Here is a 17,006-nt window from a genome sequence, read left to right as displayed (position 1 = left end):
AAACGTCTGCTGCCTTTCCTGAAGAAACACGGTTGTTCCGTACTGTTTTGGCCGGATTTGGCATCTTGCCATTACGGTAAAAAGGCCATGGAGTGGTACGCCGCCAACAACGTGCAGGTGGTTCCCAAGGACAAGAACCCTCCCAACACGCCAGAGCTCCGCCCAATTGAGAAATACTGGGCTATTGTCAAGCGGAACCTAAAGAAGACCAAAAAAACTGCTAAGGGCGAGCAGCAGTTCAAGGCAAACTGGCTTTCTGCGGCGAAGAAGGTGGACAAGGTGGCTGTACAAAATCTGATGGCAGGGGTCAAGCGTAAGGCCCGGCAATTCGGATTTGGAAAAGCAGAAGCCTAACTGAATATTTTTCCTGAATTTTATACTAATTGAACTTGAAAAAGAAATTTAATTTGATTTTTTAAATAAACGATTTCACCGATTTACACGCGTTTTCCCTTGACCAAATTTTGACCGTATCACCCTTTATAAATCAAATAAACAATCGTTTATGACCAATTGCGTTGCTTGGGCAGGGTCCCAACAAAGGCTTAGATTAATTAAAAATACCCCAGTCTGCTGGACTACTCCAGATGACACTAGCAGTAATTCATTCAAATTAAATTTTTAACGGTTGGTATAACCAAGTCAAATCTTTCAATAGATTAATTCATGCTTCTTAAAAAGGTTATCGAATGTTGATTTATGATATGGATATATATATCTCATTTGTAAATTTTGGTCATTTAGTTAATTGACAAAGGTTAGCAAGCAATTCAAATGTTATCAGGCATGCACAAATATATGCACTTCCCATTTCCCACTGTTGCGAAAAATGAGATCAACTTTGTGCTCTAAATCTTCAATCGAATTATTCAAACGTGCACTTCAAAATGCCACTCCTGATTGTGATTGATCACTCAATAGCTACCAATATCGAACGTTCGCCATCACCATACAACCATTCCCACATATGATCTGCATAATGTAATTTTTCACCCAGGTGCTTTCCGTTTCGATCGTATTCAGTGGTTTTGTGGGCATTGTATAAATTTCCCATTTGTATAATTTTATTATTGGACTGGCAGGATTATTGACTTCTTATGGTCATCAGATCTAATTTTCCCACCATTCCGGACAATTTATTTGCCTATCTGGCCTGCGATCAGAATGAGTTCGCTTTGTGTGTTCTGTTTGTGAGGACCGCAACCTGCCGGCCCAGATCAGGGCCGTGATCTTCGATGATTTGTTATTTTTTCCATGAGATTTGGTTTTTTTTATTTAATTGGAGCTACTCATTTACATATGCGCTCGCCCAACCACGGGGTGACGTGTGCCAGTATCATTTTTCAATGTGTTTATGATATATTTGGATGACGTGCTTTCATAGAAATATAGACGGGCAGGGGTCATCTAGGAAATTACTTAGTCAAATGAATCACGTTTCCAATTTTGAAACTTTTTTATTAGCTTTTTTTGATCGTTTTATGGTTATGTGACCTATCATACTTTACCGCTTAACCAAAAAATATCGCTTCTATACATTAGTGATGACTGTTGTGACAGAGTGCGTGTGTGTGTGTGTGTGTGTGTGTGTGTGTCTTTGTATGCCGACCTTGGTATCTATAGTAAATTGAATCACTTTCGCTTTTGCTCTTCAGATGCTTGTTCGAGAGTCGATGATGCCGGGTATGAGAATTTTACACATTCTGCGCGTTACGAGCCTCAATGTACCGGAGGGCTCGCAGGATGTATTCCGGAATCGGTGGTGGCGTTGGCAGATGCACTCCCTGCGGGTGGTATCCGTTTTCGTCGGCCGTGTAGGTCAGCACGATTGGAACACCGTCGTCCCCGACCCAGGAGGCGGATCCTTGAACGGCGACGCCCCCCTGGCCGCTTTCCTCCGCTTGGATTCCGTTGCTGGTCGAGTACTTCCAGGCATATTTGCCGTCCGGCTCGAGGATGTTTTCCTGCGTTAGGATGTTGGCGTTGGCATCGTCGGCAGCGGGAGCGGCGGCAACCAGGGCGATCAGCGCGGCGAAGGAGACGATCTGTGGAGGGAGGGGAATGGAGTGTATTGTACTTGATCAATTTTAATGCTATGTGGTTGGGAAATTCTATTCTCTGAAATTGATATGTTACCAGACAGCTAGCCCAAGTTTCAATGTTCGTTTCATGAGGGTATAGAGTTATAGAATGCTCTAAAACATCGATCAAACTTGCAATGTTACTTGGGAGGGACAGGGTAATAAGCCTGGGTAAATCAAGTTGAGTAAATCGACAGTCTTGTAGACCCTTTGTCGTTTCGAACTTAAGTCTGTCAATCTTTTGTCCCACAGCTTGTTAAAATCGTACAATAAAAGAAAACGATTCTAATATGTTTCGGAAAGGAGCAAAACTACCAACTGCTATGACATTCTGATAACCACTTTACCGTTTTGCTATGGAATGGCATTATATATATATATAGAAAAATCAAAACCAACCAGAATTTTTTTTCGACTATGCCCAAATAAAATTATTGACTTTATCGTAGTTTTAAAGAGGTTAATTTAAATTATTCAGAGAAAAACTGGAAAATACTGTCAAATACACTTCAATATGCCCCCCCCCTTTTTTGTTAATGGTCCCACCATCTTATTTAAAACAAACGTTGCAGTGCTGTGCAAAAGATCACTTTAAAAATTTCCTAAAAATTAACAACAGGTCATGAAAAATCTACATTTACGCTGTCCTCGATTCGTAAAAGTTTGTAACGGGAAACGATAGACATTACAACCCTTGAGAAAGACCACAACCAAACGGTCGAAACGTCGGGAACGTAAAAAATAATCGTTTCTACTAAAAGACTGTGAAAGCCACCCCATAAAGTGATTCCAATCAACCAGTCGAAACCACCATTAGTTATTATTATTGATATGCATATGCTGCATCCCCAACACTGCCATCAGAGAGTCGTTAGTAGACGAAACAAGTCGTAGTGACATTCGCCTTCGATCTTCGGGCGTGTTCAAATAGGGAGGATGTAATTGCGTAACATTTTGCACACTCATCGCCATGTTCAGAACCACACGCCCCCAACGACCACACAAAATGCTCTCCAGAGTTGTAAACTTCTAACTTTCATCGACTTTCAGTTTCGTTAATAACTCGACGGCAAACACATTCATCGATACTTTTGTTGTTCTGGATGATAGAAGAGCATTGCAGAAATAGTGCGAAATAGGCTAGTGAAGCCATGGTCATCAAAAGAGGAAATCGATGAAAAGAATTGACTTTCATCCCTTTGCTTCTAAGCCCCTTAATTCAGTCGTCGTCATAGCAAAGGAAACTAGCGTCGCACCGCTTTTGGTTCTTTGGTTACACTATCTGGTTGCAATTCTGCTATTCGACATTTTCGAATGACCACCAGAAAACGTAAAATTGCACTATTTTCTAGGGATGCCTAGAAGTCCAATTATTCGATTAACGATGAATCGTAATAAAATTTCCAGCTATTCGATTAAATATTTATCAAATTTTCAATTATTTTATACTCGCATAAATAACATCCTTTCTTATTTCTACTCGTTTGATCTAGCGCAGTAGAGAAAATAAATAAAAGTACTTTATCTGAACAGGCATAGAGAAGAACCATGACGTGAAACAGGATCATAAATTCGCCGAAAAAAGTGTTAAGCGTCTTTCTGTTAAAGGCTAAGATTTACCAACTTGTTGAGTGAAGGAGTTTAACGAGAAAAAACTAAAAAAGGGAGGAGCTTAAGCTGGGTAGACACTGATTTTCTGCGGCATTCCAACCTGTAGCAGACACCAGACACCGAGACTCTTGCGAGTACCCAATCATTGAACTGAAGAATATGGGATTTTCCGGTTCGATTTGCTGATTCAGCTGCCTACACGTCATCATAATTTTCCAAAGGCTTTAAGCCTGTACTACTATCGGCCCTTTACAGGGTCACTAAGATTTTCAAAAAGAGTTAACAAGCTCCAACTTAAATGCATATCAAAAGGTTCTTTTCAGGGCAATCATACCCAAGTAACATTGCAAGTTTTATCGAGGTTTTAAAGCATGCTGCAAGTCTAAATCATGGTATCCAGAACCGTTATAAAACCAAAATTGTTACTTGGGTAGTCATACTGTGCTATGCATCTTCCCAATGTAATAAACTAGCAGAACCCCATCCACAGTTCATGTTACAAATATTAACGTTACTAATCGTTTCATTTTGAACTAGGATCAGGGAAAGATCGATCTCGACGGATCGATTTTATTTACGGCACTAGAATCTATCCATTGATTAAATCGACACCAAATCTTTGCAGGATCGATTTTTTTTTGGGTCTCCCTTCCCAAGTAACATTGCAAAAAAAAAACATATAGTCAAAGAACATTGCAAGTTTTATCAAGATTTTAAAGCGTTCTAGAAGTTCAATTCATGGTCTACAGAACCCTAATAAAACCAAAATTGTTACTTGGGTTAGGTAGCTCGGTCGGTTAGGGCGCAGCTACAAAGCATGGCCATCCTGGAGATGGCTGGGTTAGATTCCCGGTCCAGGAATTTTTTTGATTGGAAATTTTTCGACTTGAACCACAAAAAAAAACATGTGGATTCAAATAATCGGCAATGGTATTAAGGCCACAAATGCTTTAGATTGTCAAGTTCAATTGTAAAAAATTGTAAAAATGTGACGGCAGTCATCATAAGCCCATATCATGAAATGCTAGTTTGGTAACATGGAATTACTCTTATTTGTTGTCACCTATTTTATATAACACTAGCTGAGTGTGCCCGGTCTTGCTCGGGATTCAATATTAGCTTGAGTTTATGCGCCGATTTAAAAAAAAAGCATGCTATATTGTACGTAGCCCCCCCCCCCCCTATTATCTAAGGGGCTACCTCCTATGATTATCTCCTTATACCCCCACACTCGCTCCCACATGCCTAATTTGGTTCCATTTGCTTGATTAGTTCTCAAGTTATGCAGAAATTTCTGTTTCATTTGTATGGGAGCCCCCACTTACAGAAGGGGGAGGGGTCTCGAACCATCATAAGAACCTTCCACGGCCCCAAAAACCCCTGTATACAAATTTTCACGCCAATCGGTTCAGTAGTTTCCGAGTCTATAAGGGTCAGACAGACAGACAGACAGAAATTTATTTTTATATATATAGATATATATAGATAGATAGATAGATTAGGAGCGACTGTGGTGATGCAGATTTTTAGGTTATGTTCATTAAACTTTTCAAATGGCTTTGCGTGAACACAAATCTTTTTTTCATTTTTTTTAGATGTTTAGCCGTAGGCTAGTTCATTTCGTTAAAGTAGAACACATGGGGAAATGGCTCTAATGTTAGCCTATGGATTTAAGATTGGGCCCATAGGTAAAAATCTGTTATTTATCAATTTTTTCTAGATTAACGCGTCATTGGGACAGTACTGATGGGTATTTATGGTCACTATTGAAAATTTAGTCGATTGCTGAATATATGTATGGGCCCAAATTAAGGGCATTTAGGCCGACATTACATCCATTTCCCCTTTTTGAATTACAATATTTTTGTTTTGCTCGTCCATAGATTTTATGAAGAATGCTAAACTATTCCATCTTCTGTATTATATGACCATATTTTCACATACAGTATATCGCAAAATAGTTGAATATTTTTTGAAACATTCTGCATAATTTTTTTTTTAATCTTGGGATGTGGTGAAACAGATGTTTATTGATTTAACGTTTAAGTTTTGGACTGGAATAACCTGTATGAAGTTAGATTTATTTTAGTAAAACGCACGATTTTCAACTTTTTACTTATTGGACGAATTTTAGAAAAATTAGTGGAATATGAATGATCATTATTGTGACTAAAAATGAGCAAAATTTCAAAATGATTAGTTTATTATGCTTCAAGATATTAAGGTTTTTCAAGGAAAAGGTGTTTTTCTCAAAAAGCTCTTACTGTTAATAAACGCAACCAAATAAGCTCAACACTGTACCGATAATTGATAAATGTATGATGTTTCAGCAGCCAGAATTCAGAAAATTATCTTTTTAAATTGTGTATTTAAAGCTGTTTTTCTAAAATGTATGGACATTTGTACGCTAAATTTTGAGAAACACTGTGTATAAAAGTTGAACACGAAAAAATCCGGACATATTAAAAACGCTGCAATTAAGGCATTTTTTGAGTAAAATATTTCACTGAATCAAGCTAAAAAAAGTTAACCGGAAGTCTTAGTTTACATTTCTAGAATAATTGATGTAAGACATTAATTGTATCAAATTACCCAGGGATCCAGGATCGTTTAAAAATGTTCAGACCAAACTTTAAATTGCTTGAGTTTAATTCAACATCGCATATAAATATGACATACATCGCATTATTTTTAGGATAAATCGTATATAATGCAAACTTCCGACTTATATGCTATTCATACATTTTCCATCGTATTGTTTCACAAATTAAATCGGATTCATTGTAAGACTTTTCAAAATCAATTTGTTATTGCAGAATAAATCGAATATGATGTCAAATCAATCAAATTACTTAAAATTGCCTCCACTTTTGTACGAATAAGCATTTTTTTTGCATTCTATACGATTTGTTTGTTTGTAGGGTAGAGCGCTACTTCGTCGTTATCGCCCATTTCTGTTCTATCAATCAGAAAATATCAATAATATCAATGATTTCACCGTGTCTAAATCAATGATAGGTTTGTTCCGATGCGTTAGTTCATTAGCTACAACATAAACCCTGTTAGAGCGCATTGTATGAATATTTGCGCTCATTGTTCTCAAAACAAAAGAAGCGCTTCTAGCAAATCCCCTTTTCCTACGTTTATCCATAGGACGAAGAAAATCTAATTGCGTTCACACTTAGAAATTATCACCGACTTCGGTAATTTTTACCGAAATATGAACAACTGAACTGTTCGGTAAAATTTATGCAATTCAATTCAATTGATTTTCAGCTACTTTGAAACTAAATCTCCACTAAAATGACAAGATTTGATCATTTAAACAAGGTTGAACATGCTTTGAAATTATTTTCAAATTCAATTGCCTTTAAAATGAAGGTCAAAGTTTTACCGAACGTTCGGCTGTTCTGATTTCGGTAAAATTTACCGAACACGGAAACAAAATCTTAGTGTGTTTCAATGCGTTAGGACGGCATTGAAACTCGTAGAACGAATTTAGAATCAAGAATCAGTATTAGATTTTGAACAATATCTCAACAAATCTTTGACAAAAATATCCTATTTTTTGTTTAAACTCGTTCAGAGAAGAGAGGTAAAGCACGGATTGTGCTTAGTAGGACGGAAATTAGATCAAAAATCCTATATGCGTCATTCCAGCTCAAGTGGGTACACCACCTGTGGTTGATGTCACCTATTTGATCCAAATTTGGCCAAAACGCTTATTTTGTCATTTTAGACAAACACCTTTTTTGATTTTGCTCTGAAGTGCCTAGATCCCTCTTGGCTACAACCCTGGATTTTCGAGGTTTTTAAAAATTTCAACTTTCAGAAGAAATTACTCCTCAACCAAATAAGCTATTTGTGATCTTAGAACGTCAATTTGAAGGTTTTTTAATTAAAATTCTATTAGATGTACCCACATTTGGATTTTGGTGTAGTAACTACAGTAAACAGGCTGATTTCAGGTAGGTATCCAAATTGTCAAAAAAATGGCCTTTTTTCACCATGCCCGGGATTTTTTCATACCTTAATACTTTGGGCTCAAATTTTCACCACACTTTGGAAAACTCTTCTACTAGATGTGCTTCCAAGGGCAAATCATTTGGACAAATACTTTTTGAGATACCAAATGAGTGAGCTTTTCTGGTGGAAAATCAATTATATTTATTAATTCCTTCACGCTCATGGCACAATCATATTTTATGTTATTTTTCACATGTTCTGGGCAGGATTCTCATTATATGAAATCATAACTAGCTCATTTACTTACTTCTGTCCATAATTTAATTGTGGTCCTAAAAGTGAAAAAAAACTTTCCTATGGGATACAACCAAAACGTTGTGCTTTAGAAGTATGATGAAATCAGATAGATTAGCAGGTTCATAAAATTCCAGTTGTGGATGATAGCTGCTACTTGAACAATACCCTTATTTGTGTAATTATTTGTTTTTTAAATTCAGCGTTTTGGCAGAAAATAAGCGTTTTGGCCAAGTTTGGCTCAAATCAGTGACATTGACTACTACTTTTTTTTTTTTATTTTGTACCCACTTGAGCTGGAATGACCCATATATGTCTGTAATATATCACAGAATTAAATTTGAATGTTCGTGCATTCTGGTTGCATGGGTACTCTATACTTTATCGTTCAAGCATTATTTGAACTGGTTGCATAACAGCGCACTTTTAGTCCAATATTAAGTGACCCAAGTGAAGATTCATACTGCCTAACGTAGATCATTAAAATAATACACTTTCACTGTACGTAGAGATTGTCCATCCAGAATATGGCGTCACCATTTATCACCAGTCAATGAAATGCAGCTTCCAGCTCCCCGGAAGCATGTCAGCCTTGACCCAGCCGATCTTCATTCATCGGAGAAGCAGAAAAATAATCCCTTCATGGAATCGAAAATTTGCGTTGGCCTGCTTTCCACCGGTCACACATAACACCATTTGTATTTAGCACATTTTATAAGGCAATTAGCACTCTCGTAGTTTGCAGAACCTTAAAACACTCGCAAATTAAAAAACGTTGCTCACCAATTTCAGCATTTTGCTTCCTGTTTTTTTTTTCTTGGCTCACAAAAAACTTTTTAGTTTATCACAGTTTGTCGGTTCCTTTCCTCGGATAAAAAGCAGACTGTCTTTGTTCTAGGCGTTTGCCACTCGGGTTGATACTGATCTGTGATTTTGGAGAACATCATCTTTTATATGTGAGACTTTTTTTTGGGTGGACTTTTTCGGGGTGACACCACAGCGAGATCATACCCGAATTACGGCGGCGACGACGACGATGACGACGACGACGGCGACGACGCGATGGTGAGGGTTCTGATCGTATTTTTCTGCACTGCACGATCGATTAGACCGGGTCGAGTCAACTAAATTGCGACAATAGTGGATTTAACACAAAAGTGAGTTGTATTTTCCGGCCAAAACCGTGGAAAATTAGGAAAAACTTCTCGAATATGAGCGAATTTCATGAAAATTTTACTATATTTAGAAGTATACTAATAGACTGAGTGAAACCTCTTTCAATTTACCTCATATTCGAGAGGTTTTTCCTGGAAAAGCCCCGAAAATTCAACTCAAGTAAATCCACTTTCGTGACGAAATTGAGTCGACTTTACTCAATTTTGAGTTGTGCTGATCGACCGTGTACCTTCTTCGCCTTCGATTCGGAAAGCATTGGCGGTACGATGGGCCGTTGCAGGTTGGGCGGGTTGGGGTCAAAGCTTTGCCACCACCCTGATGATATTGATATCTAATTCGGAGCAGAAGATGTTGGCGTCCGTGTGTGTTTGATGATGGTTTTTGGGGTGGAATAGAGTAAAATAAATCGCAATTTTGTTGAATTGTCTTCACTGGATGAAACAGTCAACAGGGTTGAAAGAAATTCGTTGGCTAGAACGGGATGTTCTGAGTGTGAGATTTTGTTTTCGAAGCAATTCCATTAGTTGAGATATTTGGGATAGTTCTGAGAGCTCACTTATGACGTCACCGAGGTCTCTCAGGGATCGTGGAAAGAGTTATACCCAACAAACAATTTTAGCTGCAGACTAGCTTACATAGACAAACGTTTGCTTGTATACGGTAATTAGCAGTCAAAAGGGCTAGTTGGTTTATTAGATGGTAAAAATGCTTTTGAAGGCATTTAGTTTTGTCAAGTCAAAACAATTCTCGTTTATCAAAATCGATTTTTGGCGTGGGAAATGAATTAAGCCGGGTCAAAAACAAGCGAGTTTTCTATGGAATATATTGTCAATGGTAATCACAGTTTATCCACAATTTATTTGCATGTTTGTTCGAGATAATTTGACACCGGCGCTGGTGGTGTAGTGTTAAGCGTGATAACCTCTCACCCCAACAGACCTGGGTTCAATCCCAGTCGGCACCGCCGGGATATTCTGAGGCATAACATCTCTGATCAGGCCTTCCCTAGGAAGGGAAGTAAAGCCGTTGGTCCCCGGTTCATGAGTTGATGGGTCCAGGTGTGAGAGCTGCCTCCCTGGAGTTGGTAGCATTGGTGCTCAGCACGGAAAACAAGATCGACGGAAATCAAAATCAAGGAAAAAACAGTATTAAAAAAAATGTGATCTATTTGATTTCAACACATAATTTGATATCATTTTGATATTATTTTGATATCCGACTTTGCTCGGGTAATGCTTTATAAATCGCTTGTTTGACTGATATTGCCAATAGTCTCTGAAACACTTCAATGGCTTTAAACACGACTTGGCTTATCAAAACTTTCTTCAAAATGCCATTTTATTTGGAAAAAAATGTGACTTTAAATTATATTAGACATAAGACATCAATCAAAAACCGTCACTACTCAAAACAATATTGAAATGTTTTTTGAACTCATCTGATCTTAATATTTAACTCACCACCTCTAACGGTGAAATTACATTCAACATTGATAACATTTGTCACTATTTTCAATGAAATCGGTCTCAACTTTCAGATTAAATTTTGTAACATAAATGGTATGACGTTTAGGTGGAATTTGCAAATCTAACAATGAAATGGTATAATTTTAAATAGAAATTGACGTGCTTTTAGAGAAATATTTACGATAACATTTTTTTTACCAATTTGATCGAAATGGTCGAGGCTTTGAAAGTATCGAACAGAATTCTCAAATAAATCGATCATGTTTTTTTTACAAAGCAATTGGCCACAATTTTTAATGAGATCAATCATTTTTGGTTCTCAAAATAGCTCATAGAAAACGAAAACTGGCTTCCAGGCGAATAATTTGGGAGTATCCACTTGGCAAAAACTCTCTGCGGATCTCCCACTTGAAAGCATCCCATGATGGTAACAACTGTTGTGACATTGTGTGGGCATACCAGTCGAGTGCGTCTTCCTGCAAAAAATACTTGATATGAATCAGCAGTGTCTCATCGCTCATTCCCTTCGATCTGGCAAATGTCTCGAAGTGATCCAAAAACACGTTGAATGCAGTGGTGTCCTTCTCTTCTCGAAACTTGAATGGCTAATTATGCACCGCTTTCAGCAGGCCTCTCTAGGCAAAGCAGATGATCCAGTAGATCATCCCGAATCCTGTGGTACTGGCTTGCGCTTCTCGGGTTCTAGCATCTCTAGCTTATGCGTTCCTATTGGCGTTGACGGCACCGTCGAAAAATTTGCTCTTCCAGCAAATTTAGACACTTTCTTATGGGAATTTTCAGTGGAGTGAAAGGATTGTACAAAGTCCGCCATGTTTCACGCACAGTCTGACGTTTGCTTATGGATTTTCTCATAGGAGTAAAGAGCTACAGAGTCGCCGTCAACGCCAATCTCCTTCTTCTCTGGCCCGCGCGTCGCTGCCTTGTGCGTCGCTGGCTTGCGCGTCCATGTACCACGATTCCTTAGCTAGGGCTTCCAGTACGCCTGCTTCTCTGACTCGTGTTTCCCGTAGGTACTTCGGCTCCCCTTGCTCTAGCTTCTCTTGCGTCTCCTTCTCTGACTCGCACCTCCATGCTTCGTGCCTCACAATACACGTACTCGTGGACGTCGTACGGTGGTGGTACCATGCCGATGTTCTGGTTATAATCGTCGGTCACTACTGTGACGGTCTTCCTGCGAGTTTGACTCCAACCTCCAGAAAATGAAAGCTGCGTGGCATCGATGACTCTGACGGTGGTGTTTCCTCCTGCTCTTGTGCGTGCTCCACTGAATTCGCTGACGGTGGTGTTTCCTCCTGCTCTTGTGCGTGCTCCACTGAATTCGCTAAAATGTTGCTTCCGCCAGTAGCTTTTTTACTTTCAACAATCCGCCGCATCGTTCTGGTTGTGTTCTCGTGCAACCACCGTTCACCGAATATCGTAACACACTTTGTTGAACAACACTTTCATGTGCATCGTAACCATCGTGTGTGTATCTTGCAGTTCAACAGGGACATCGATAAGTCGCAACCGATTTTGGTAGTGGGAATGTCGCGAACGAAATTGACTCATACCATTTATGTCGTTTGAATTAACGGCTGCTTCCGTAAGCAAGTGAAGTTGTTCGACAAGCGTTTGACAGACTTCAATATTAGCCTGAGCACTCTTAACATGCTTAGAACTCTTCTTATATGAATTCCTTTGGAAGAAGCACCTTGCCTCAGTGTGTAGTGGTATCTAAGTTGGCTACATGACGTAGAGCATACTCATAATTAATTTCCTCATTACTTAAGTGTGTGTGTGTGTGTAATCCATCTCGAATTTAAACGTAAAGGTTAAAATCGAACTGTGATTCCAAGGAGGTTAGGTCAGGGTTAGACTCCTCACACATGACATAGCTTACGTTTTCCGACGGCCTTTCTGGTTGACAAGTTAAGTTAAGTTTTCTTTATTATGGGGGCTTTCAGCCTGAGGCTGGTTCGCCTCCGCACCTCTGGTTGACAACTCTGTCCGAAGTTTGAACGGTACGCTTTGCCTGCACCGCAGCCGTGTTTTGGGAGAGGTTGGAGATTAGCTGCTGGTTGTGCTGTGGAGCCAATATGCGGTGATGGGTCATTAAACCGAATGCCATTATCAAACTTCTCAAAAATGTATTTGTACTAGTATACGTTGGTTGACAAAATAAAAAATAAAAAAATAATAAAAAAACGTGACATGTTGGAAACTAATTCCAATAGCAGTGGGATCTCTTCTCTGTTTCTCTTGATCAAGCTTCAAGCATAATAACCTCTGATTATCCTCAACATGTCACTGTATGAAGGGCCAAAAGTGGATTGGGTGGATCGATAGGCAAATCGCCTATACGTATCTACGGGACAATAAAGAAGAATCTCCTTCCAGCAACATGATCGCACAATTGGTCGAAAATCCGAGCCCCCAAACCGGAAGATACCCCAATGAGTGGGGAGAAGAGCCCGCCCTTTATCCACGAAATGTTATCAACAGGGAGTTGGCATTCCCACTCTCCCCGTCAAAATCGTTACAATCGAGTGCCCTGGACCATCCCTTTCCTTTTGTATATGTATTTAAATGTTTATGTTATGTAAATGTTATATATATAATGAATCATCACTTATGCGAGCCGATTGTTATGATTATTGCCAATAATACTTACATTTCGGTGAAGATGATGCTACCTTTTTTACCTTTTATGTGATACTCCTCATCACAGAATCCAATCTTGAATCGAAGACCAGGTCCATCAACAATACACTCGTTCCGAGAAGGGGCTCACGGTACCACTCATCCGGTATAGTCATCTTCTTCTTCTTCAGGTTTTCTCACCTCGGTTAGTAATATCAAATAGTGTTACATGCAAATGAAAAAGAGATACAACCAGGATTAGTTTTTTTTTTTAAGTAATAGTTTCATCTGAATTCCCAGCTAATCATTTCGTATCTCAGTGCCATTGACTCATTCTGAACCTACAGTTAAAGTTATTTTGTGATTATATCTACACTTAGTGTTCGGCACGGATGGCAGAGGAGTTAAAACAAGCTGTCCCGAGCTTTGTTTAATCACGCGAAGGTTTACTTACCACGCCGAACGGTTTGGATGGTGCGCCGTTGCCCTGCCGGGACTGCTGGAGCGAGCGCCTTTTTTCTCGATTCTATCAAAAAACTGTTCAAGACGCTAAGACAGTTACTCTACTAAATTAAAAGACTGTTACAATAGCGTGGTTCAGATTTTGATAGAAAGAAAAGGAGTGCCTTTAGCATCAGGTGTTTGAACTTTGATTGTAGACTGAGAACTGAACTTCTCACTAAATTAGAGAATCTGGTCTCATCAGTAATCTTAGTTAAAAACCTGATGAAGGTACTGGCTGGAAGGAATTCGGATCTCAACAGATCGACAGACGTTTTAAAACTAACGAAAACATTCGATTTATTAAGTACAAAATTTGCCTTATGCAGGGGTTTGAGCCTAGAAAGATTTGTCTCCTGCTAAGATCTTCCTAACGTAATGTTGATTAGAACGAAAGAGACAGAAAGTATTCCTAATCTAAACTTATCCATCGTTCTCCTTCAAGATCATGTGAGGCATTTCTGGACCAACGCAATCCTTCCAGAATAATCTCGTATGTATGCATACGTCTAGGATGCACTTGACTCCTACGCAGCGCTTATACCTAAGCTAAACTGGTGCAAGCGTATAGTTTCCCTATGCTGAGTTTTATTGCTTTGTTTTATGCTGCGTGCATCCGTTGGGTAAATCCTATGTTGCAAAAGAGAGCGTACCGCTTATGCGTTCTCTTATTACATCGCATTGACCTTTGGAACTTTGTGCATTTTCGATGCTCTCGTATTCATTGAACCTGACTAAGCAGAAGGGATGATAAACAGAACAGCTGTTTATATTTGACTTTGAACTTTTACTTCTTTGGGTCTTGGGTGATTCGAGAACGTTCTTCAATTATTGCTAATTTATCGCATTCACAACACTTAGAAAAAATCATGTAAACTTAGGTGCTCTGAGACTGACATATACGAGCGTCAATTTGACATAAAATTGAGTCATAATAGAAACGAAATTCAGCTCAATCAAACGTATTTTTCGTCAAGTAACGAACTTTTCATAGGGGGAGAGGTGGCTCATCGATTCTTCCGGTTTGCCTCCTAGCATCGTGCTATAAGGTATCAGGCGATAACCAGGGTAGTTGATCGATAGCTCGATGACGTCATTTCGTTGGCGTCTGCAATGGAAAATTCTCATAGCAGGTGTTGACGATGGGACGTTGTCGAGTTGTTGAATAGCAACTATCGTGGTAACTCACCGATTACCTGTCGGTCTGCCAAATTTGGAAAGACGTCTGCATTGAATTATCTCAAATAATAATATTCCGCCCACTATATCACAAGAAATTGCGAGTAGCTGAGTGGAATGGAGATAAGTTAAGCATTGGGTACAGGACCAAGTCTCCCCTGGGTGGTGCCAGAAGATGAGCGCAATAGAATCATCAAGTTGCCATAAGGCACGGAATGAGACTATTGCATGGCTGGGTAGTCAAAGTCTTCCATTCGTTAGTCATTTCAGGTGGATTAAAACAGGTTTAGGTTTAGGGTGGGCGTTGGCCAGATTTGGATTGTTCAGATGTAATCCTGGATAGGACCCTGTCATTGAACGTCGCGTGAAAGTGGAACTTAATGAAGGCCTAAGTACTTTTTCGTAGTTGTTAGTTTTTGGATTTGAAAGATCGTCGGTTACAGTGGCCTGCTTACTGAACAGAAAAACGCGGTCCCAGGTCCTTACATATCAAAGAGATTTATGGTAAAATCGCTTGTGTATCGTGTATTTTGCGAAACTCGTTGTTGTCGTTGGTTCCGGGTTTGAATGGATACAACAATTTGAGCATGTGTTCACTCGGCTGTCGACAAAAGCAGGCCACTCTCGATGTGTGCTACGCGATCGTCTGTTTTCTCGGCAGCAACCATTGTGTGGTCCTCCTCATTGTTCTTCATCAGCAGTTCTTTCGGTCGATGCGTCGTCGACTTTGGAAAGCAACCGTTTCGTGATGAGTGTGTGAGTGCTGACCACGTTTTGCGTCCATTGCTGCAATGGACGCGCTCTGACCCTCGTTGGCGTACAACAATTCGCCATACAATGAAACCACTGGAAGCGGCTCCAGTTCTGATGGAGGAGGCTTTTTGGATAGCGGAAGATAAAGTGTTTATTGTGTTGTACCTTTTGACTATAGCTTTAAGATGTATTGTATAGTGACCAAGAATCCTCGGCTCTGTAAAGTTAATTCGGTTGAGCCTTATCAAATAAATTAATAAACAAAAAAAAAAAAAAAAAAAAAAACAATTTGAGCAACGGTTTTATGCGATATGAGGGGCTCGGTGGCCTTAGAGCAACCGTTTTTGCTTACTGAGCAGAACATCATGAGTCTAATCTCAGGCCTATCCACATTCAAGATTCGTCAATCGTTTTATTTGTTAATATGACTACATGGTAATAACAGCAACTCGGTGATTAAAAAGGTGCTCGTCTGCCTTGTGGCAAGCGTTTTTGCTTACTGAGCAGAAGACCGTGAGTTTAGTCCCAAGCTCCTTAGCGTTATATGATCGTTAGGACATCAATTCAGCTTATCGTTTACCAAAACGAACCCTGCTGTAAACCCAACCCTCTTATCCAACATCCCAGTGATTTCTCGTGGAAGTGCAGAGGTGTTCTCGGCTTCCATCAAAGCGAGTGTCATGTCAACACAATCCTTCCCATTCCTTTTTTGACCTGTGTTCGGGCGCGGCCGGCGCTGGTATTGCCTAATTTAAGATCACCAGTTTTTACACATTGATGATGATTGCTAATCCCAAGCATCGTCTATTGGTTCTCTGTGTAATTACAGCTGATCTGGCAGTAACAGAGTAGCAACCGTGGGCGGTCAATCAAGCTCAAGCTCAAGCTCAAGTAACGAACTTTTCATATTTCAATTTTTTTTTTTCAAAAATCGACTTTCTGGGACTTAGAATTTTTTTATGAGTTCTATATGGAATATAGAAGATTGATGAGTCGGATTCTAAAACTGTTCACAATTGTCTCCAACCTGCTTATATATCGAATTAAACCACCATTTAGGATCTACTGCGAAATAATTCACTAGGGTGGTCCAATTAATTCTTCATTAGGGTGGTCCAAAAATTCAAAAATATATGAAAAACCACAACTTTTCATCAGAAATTCCTAAAATCAATTGTAAAAATATCTTGAATTGCGTACTGACACGCACCTTTTTTTTCTACCGGTGTTTGATGCAGTATTATCAAAAAATGTAAACATAATTCTGAAAACAAACGATAAAATAGTCAGAATTCTGAGGTGAACATACAAGATTTAAGATCATACCTGTCCGCAAGCC

General features: G+C 39.3%; 1 protein-coding gene across 1 annotated transcript; it reads right to left on the bottom strand.

Moving 5' to 3' along the window:
- Window positions 1-1,694: 1,694 nt before the first annotated feature.
- On the bottom strand, window positions 1,695-8,765 carry LOC135704585 (pupal cuticle protein Edg-78E-like). The gene is made up of 2 exons (XM_065226045.1): window positions 8,736-8,765; window positions 1,695-2,045 (listed from the first exon to the last, which is right to left on the bottom strand). Exons 1-2 carry the CDS (start codon window positions 8,745-8,747, stop codon window positions 1,695-1,697), a joined length of 363 nt encoding a protein of 120 aa, XP_065082117.1. The 5' UTR covers window positions 8,748-8,765.
- Between the last annotated feature and the right edge of the window lie 8,241 nt (window positions 8,766-17,006).

The sequence above is a fragment of the Ochlerotatus camptorhynchus genome, unplaced genomic scaffold, assembly GCF_037179485.1.
Source record: "Ochlerotatus camptorhynchus isolate MF236.1 unplaced genomic scaffold, CSIRO-AGI_Acam_v1.1 ptg000244l, whole genome shotgun sequence".
NCBI classification, from domain to species: domain Eukaryota; kingdom Metazoa; phylum Arthropoda; class Insecta; order Diptera; family Culicidae; genus Ochlerotatus; species Ochlerotatus camptorhynchus.
The sequence above is the reverse complement of the archived record's forward strand: the minus strand, read 5'-3'. Positions and strand labels throughout refer to the sequence as shown.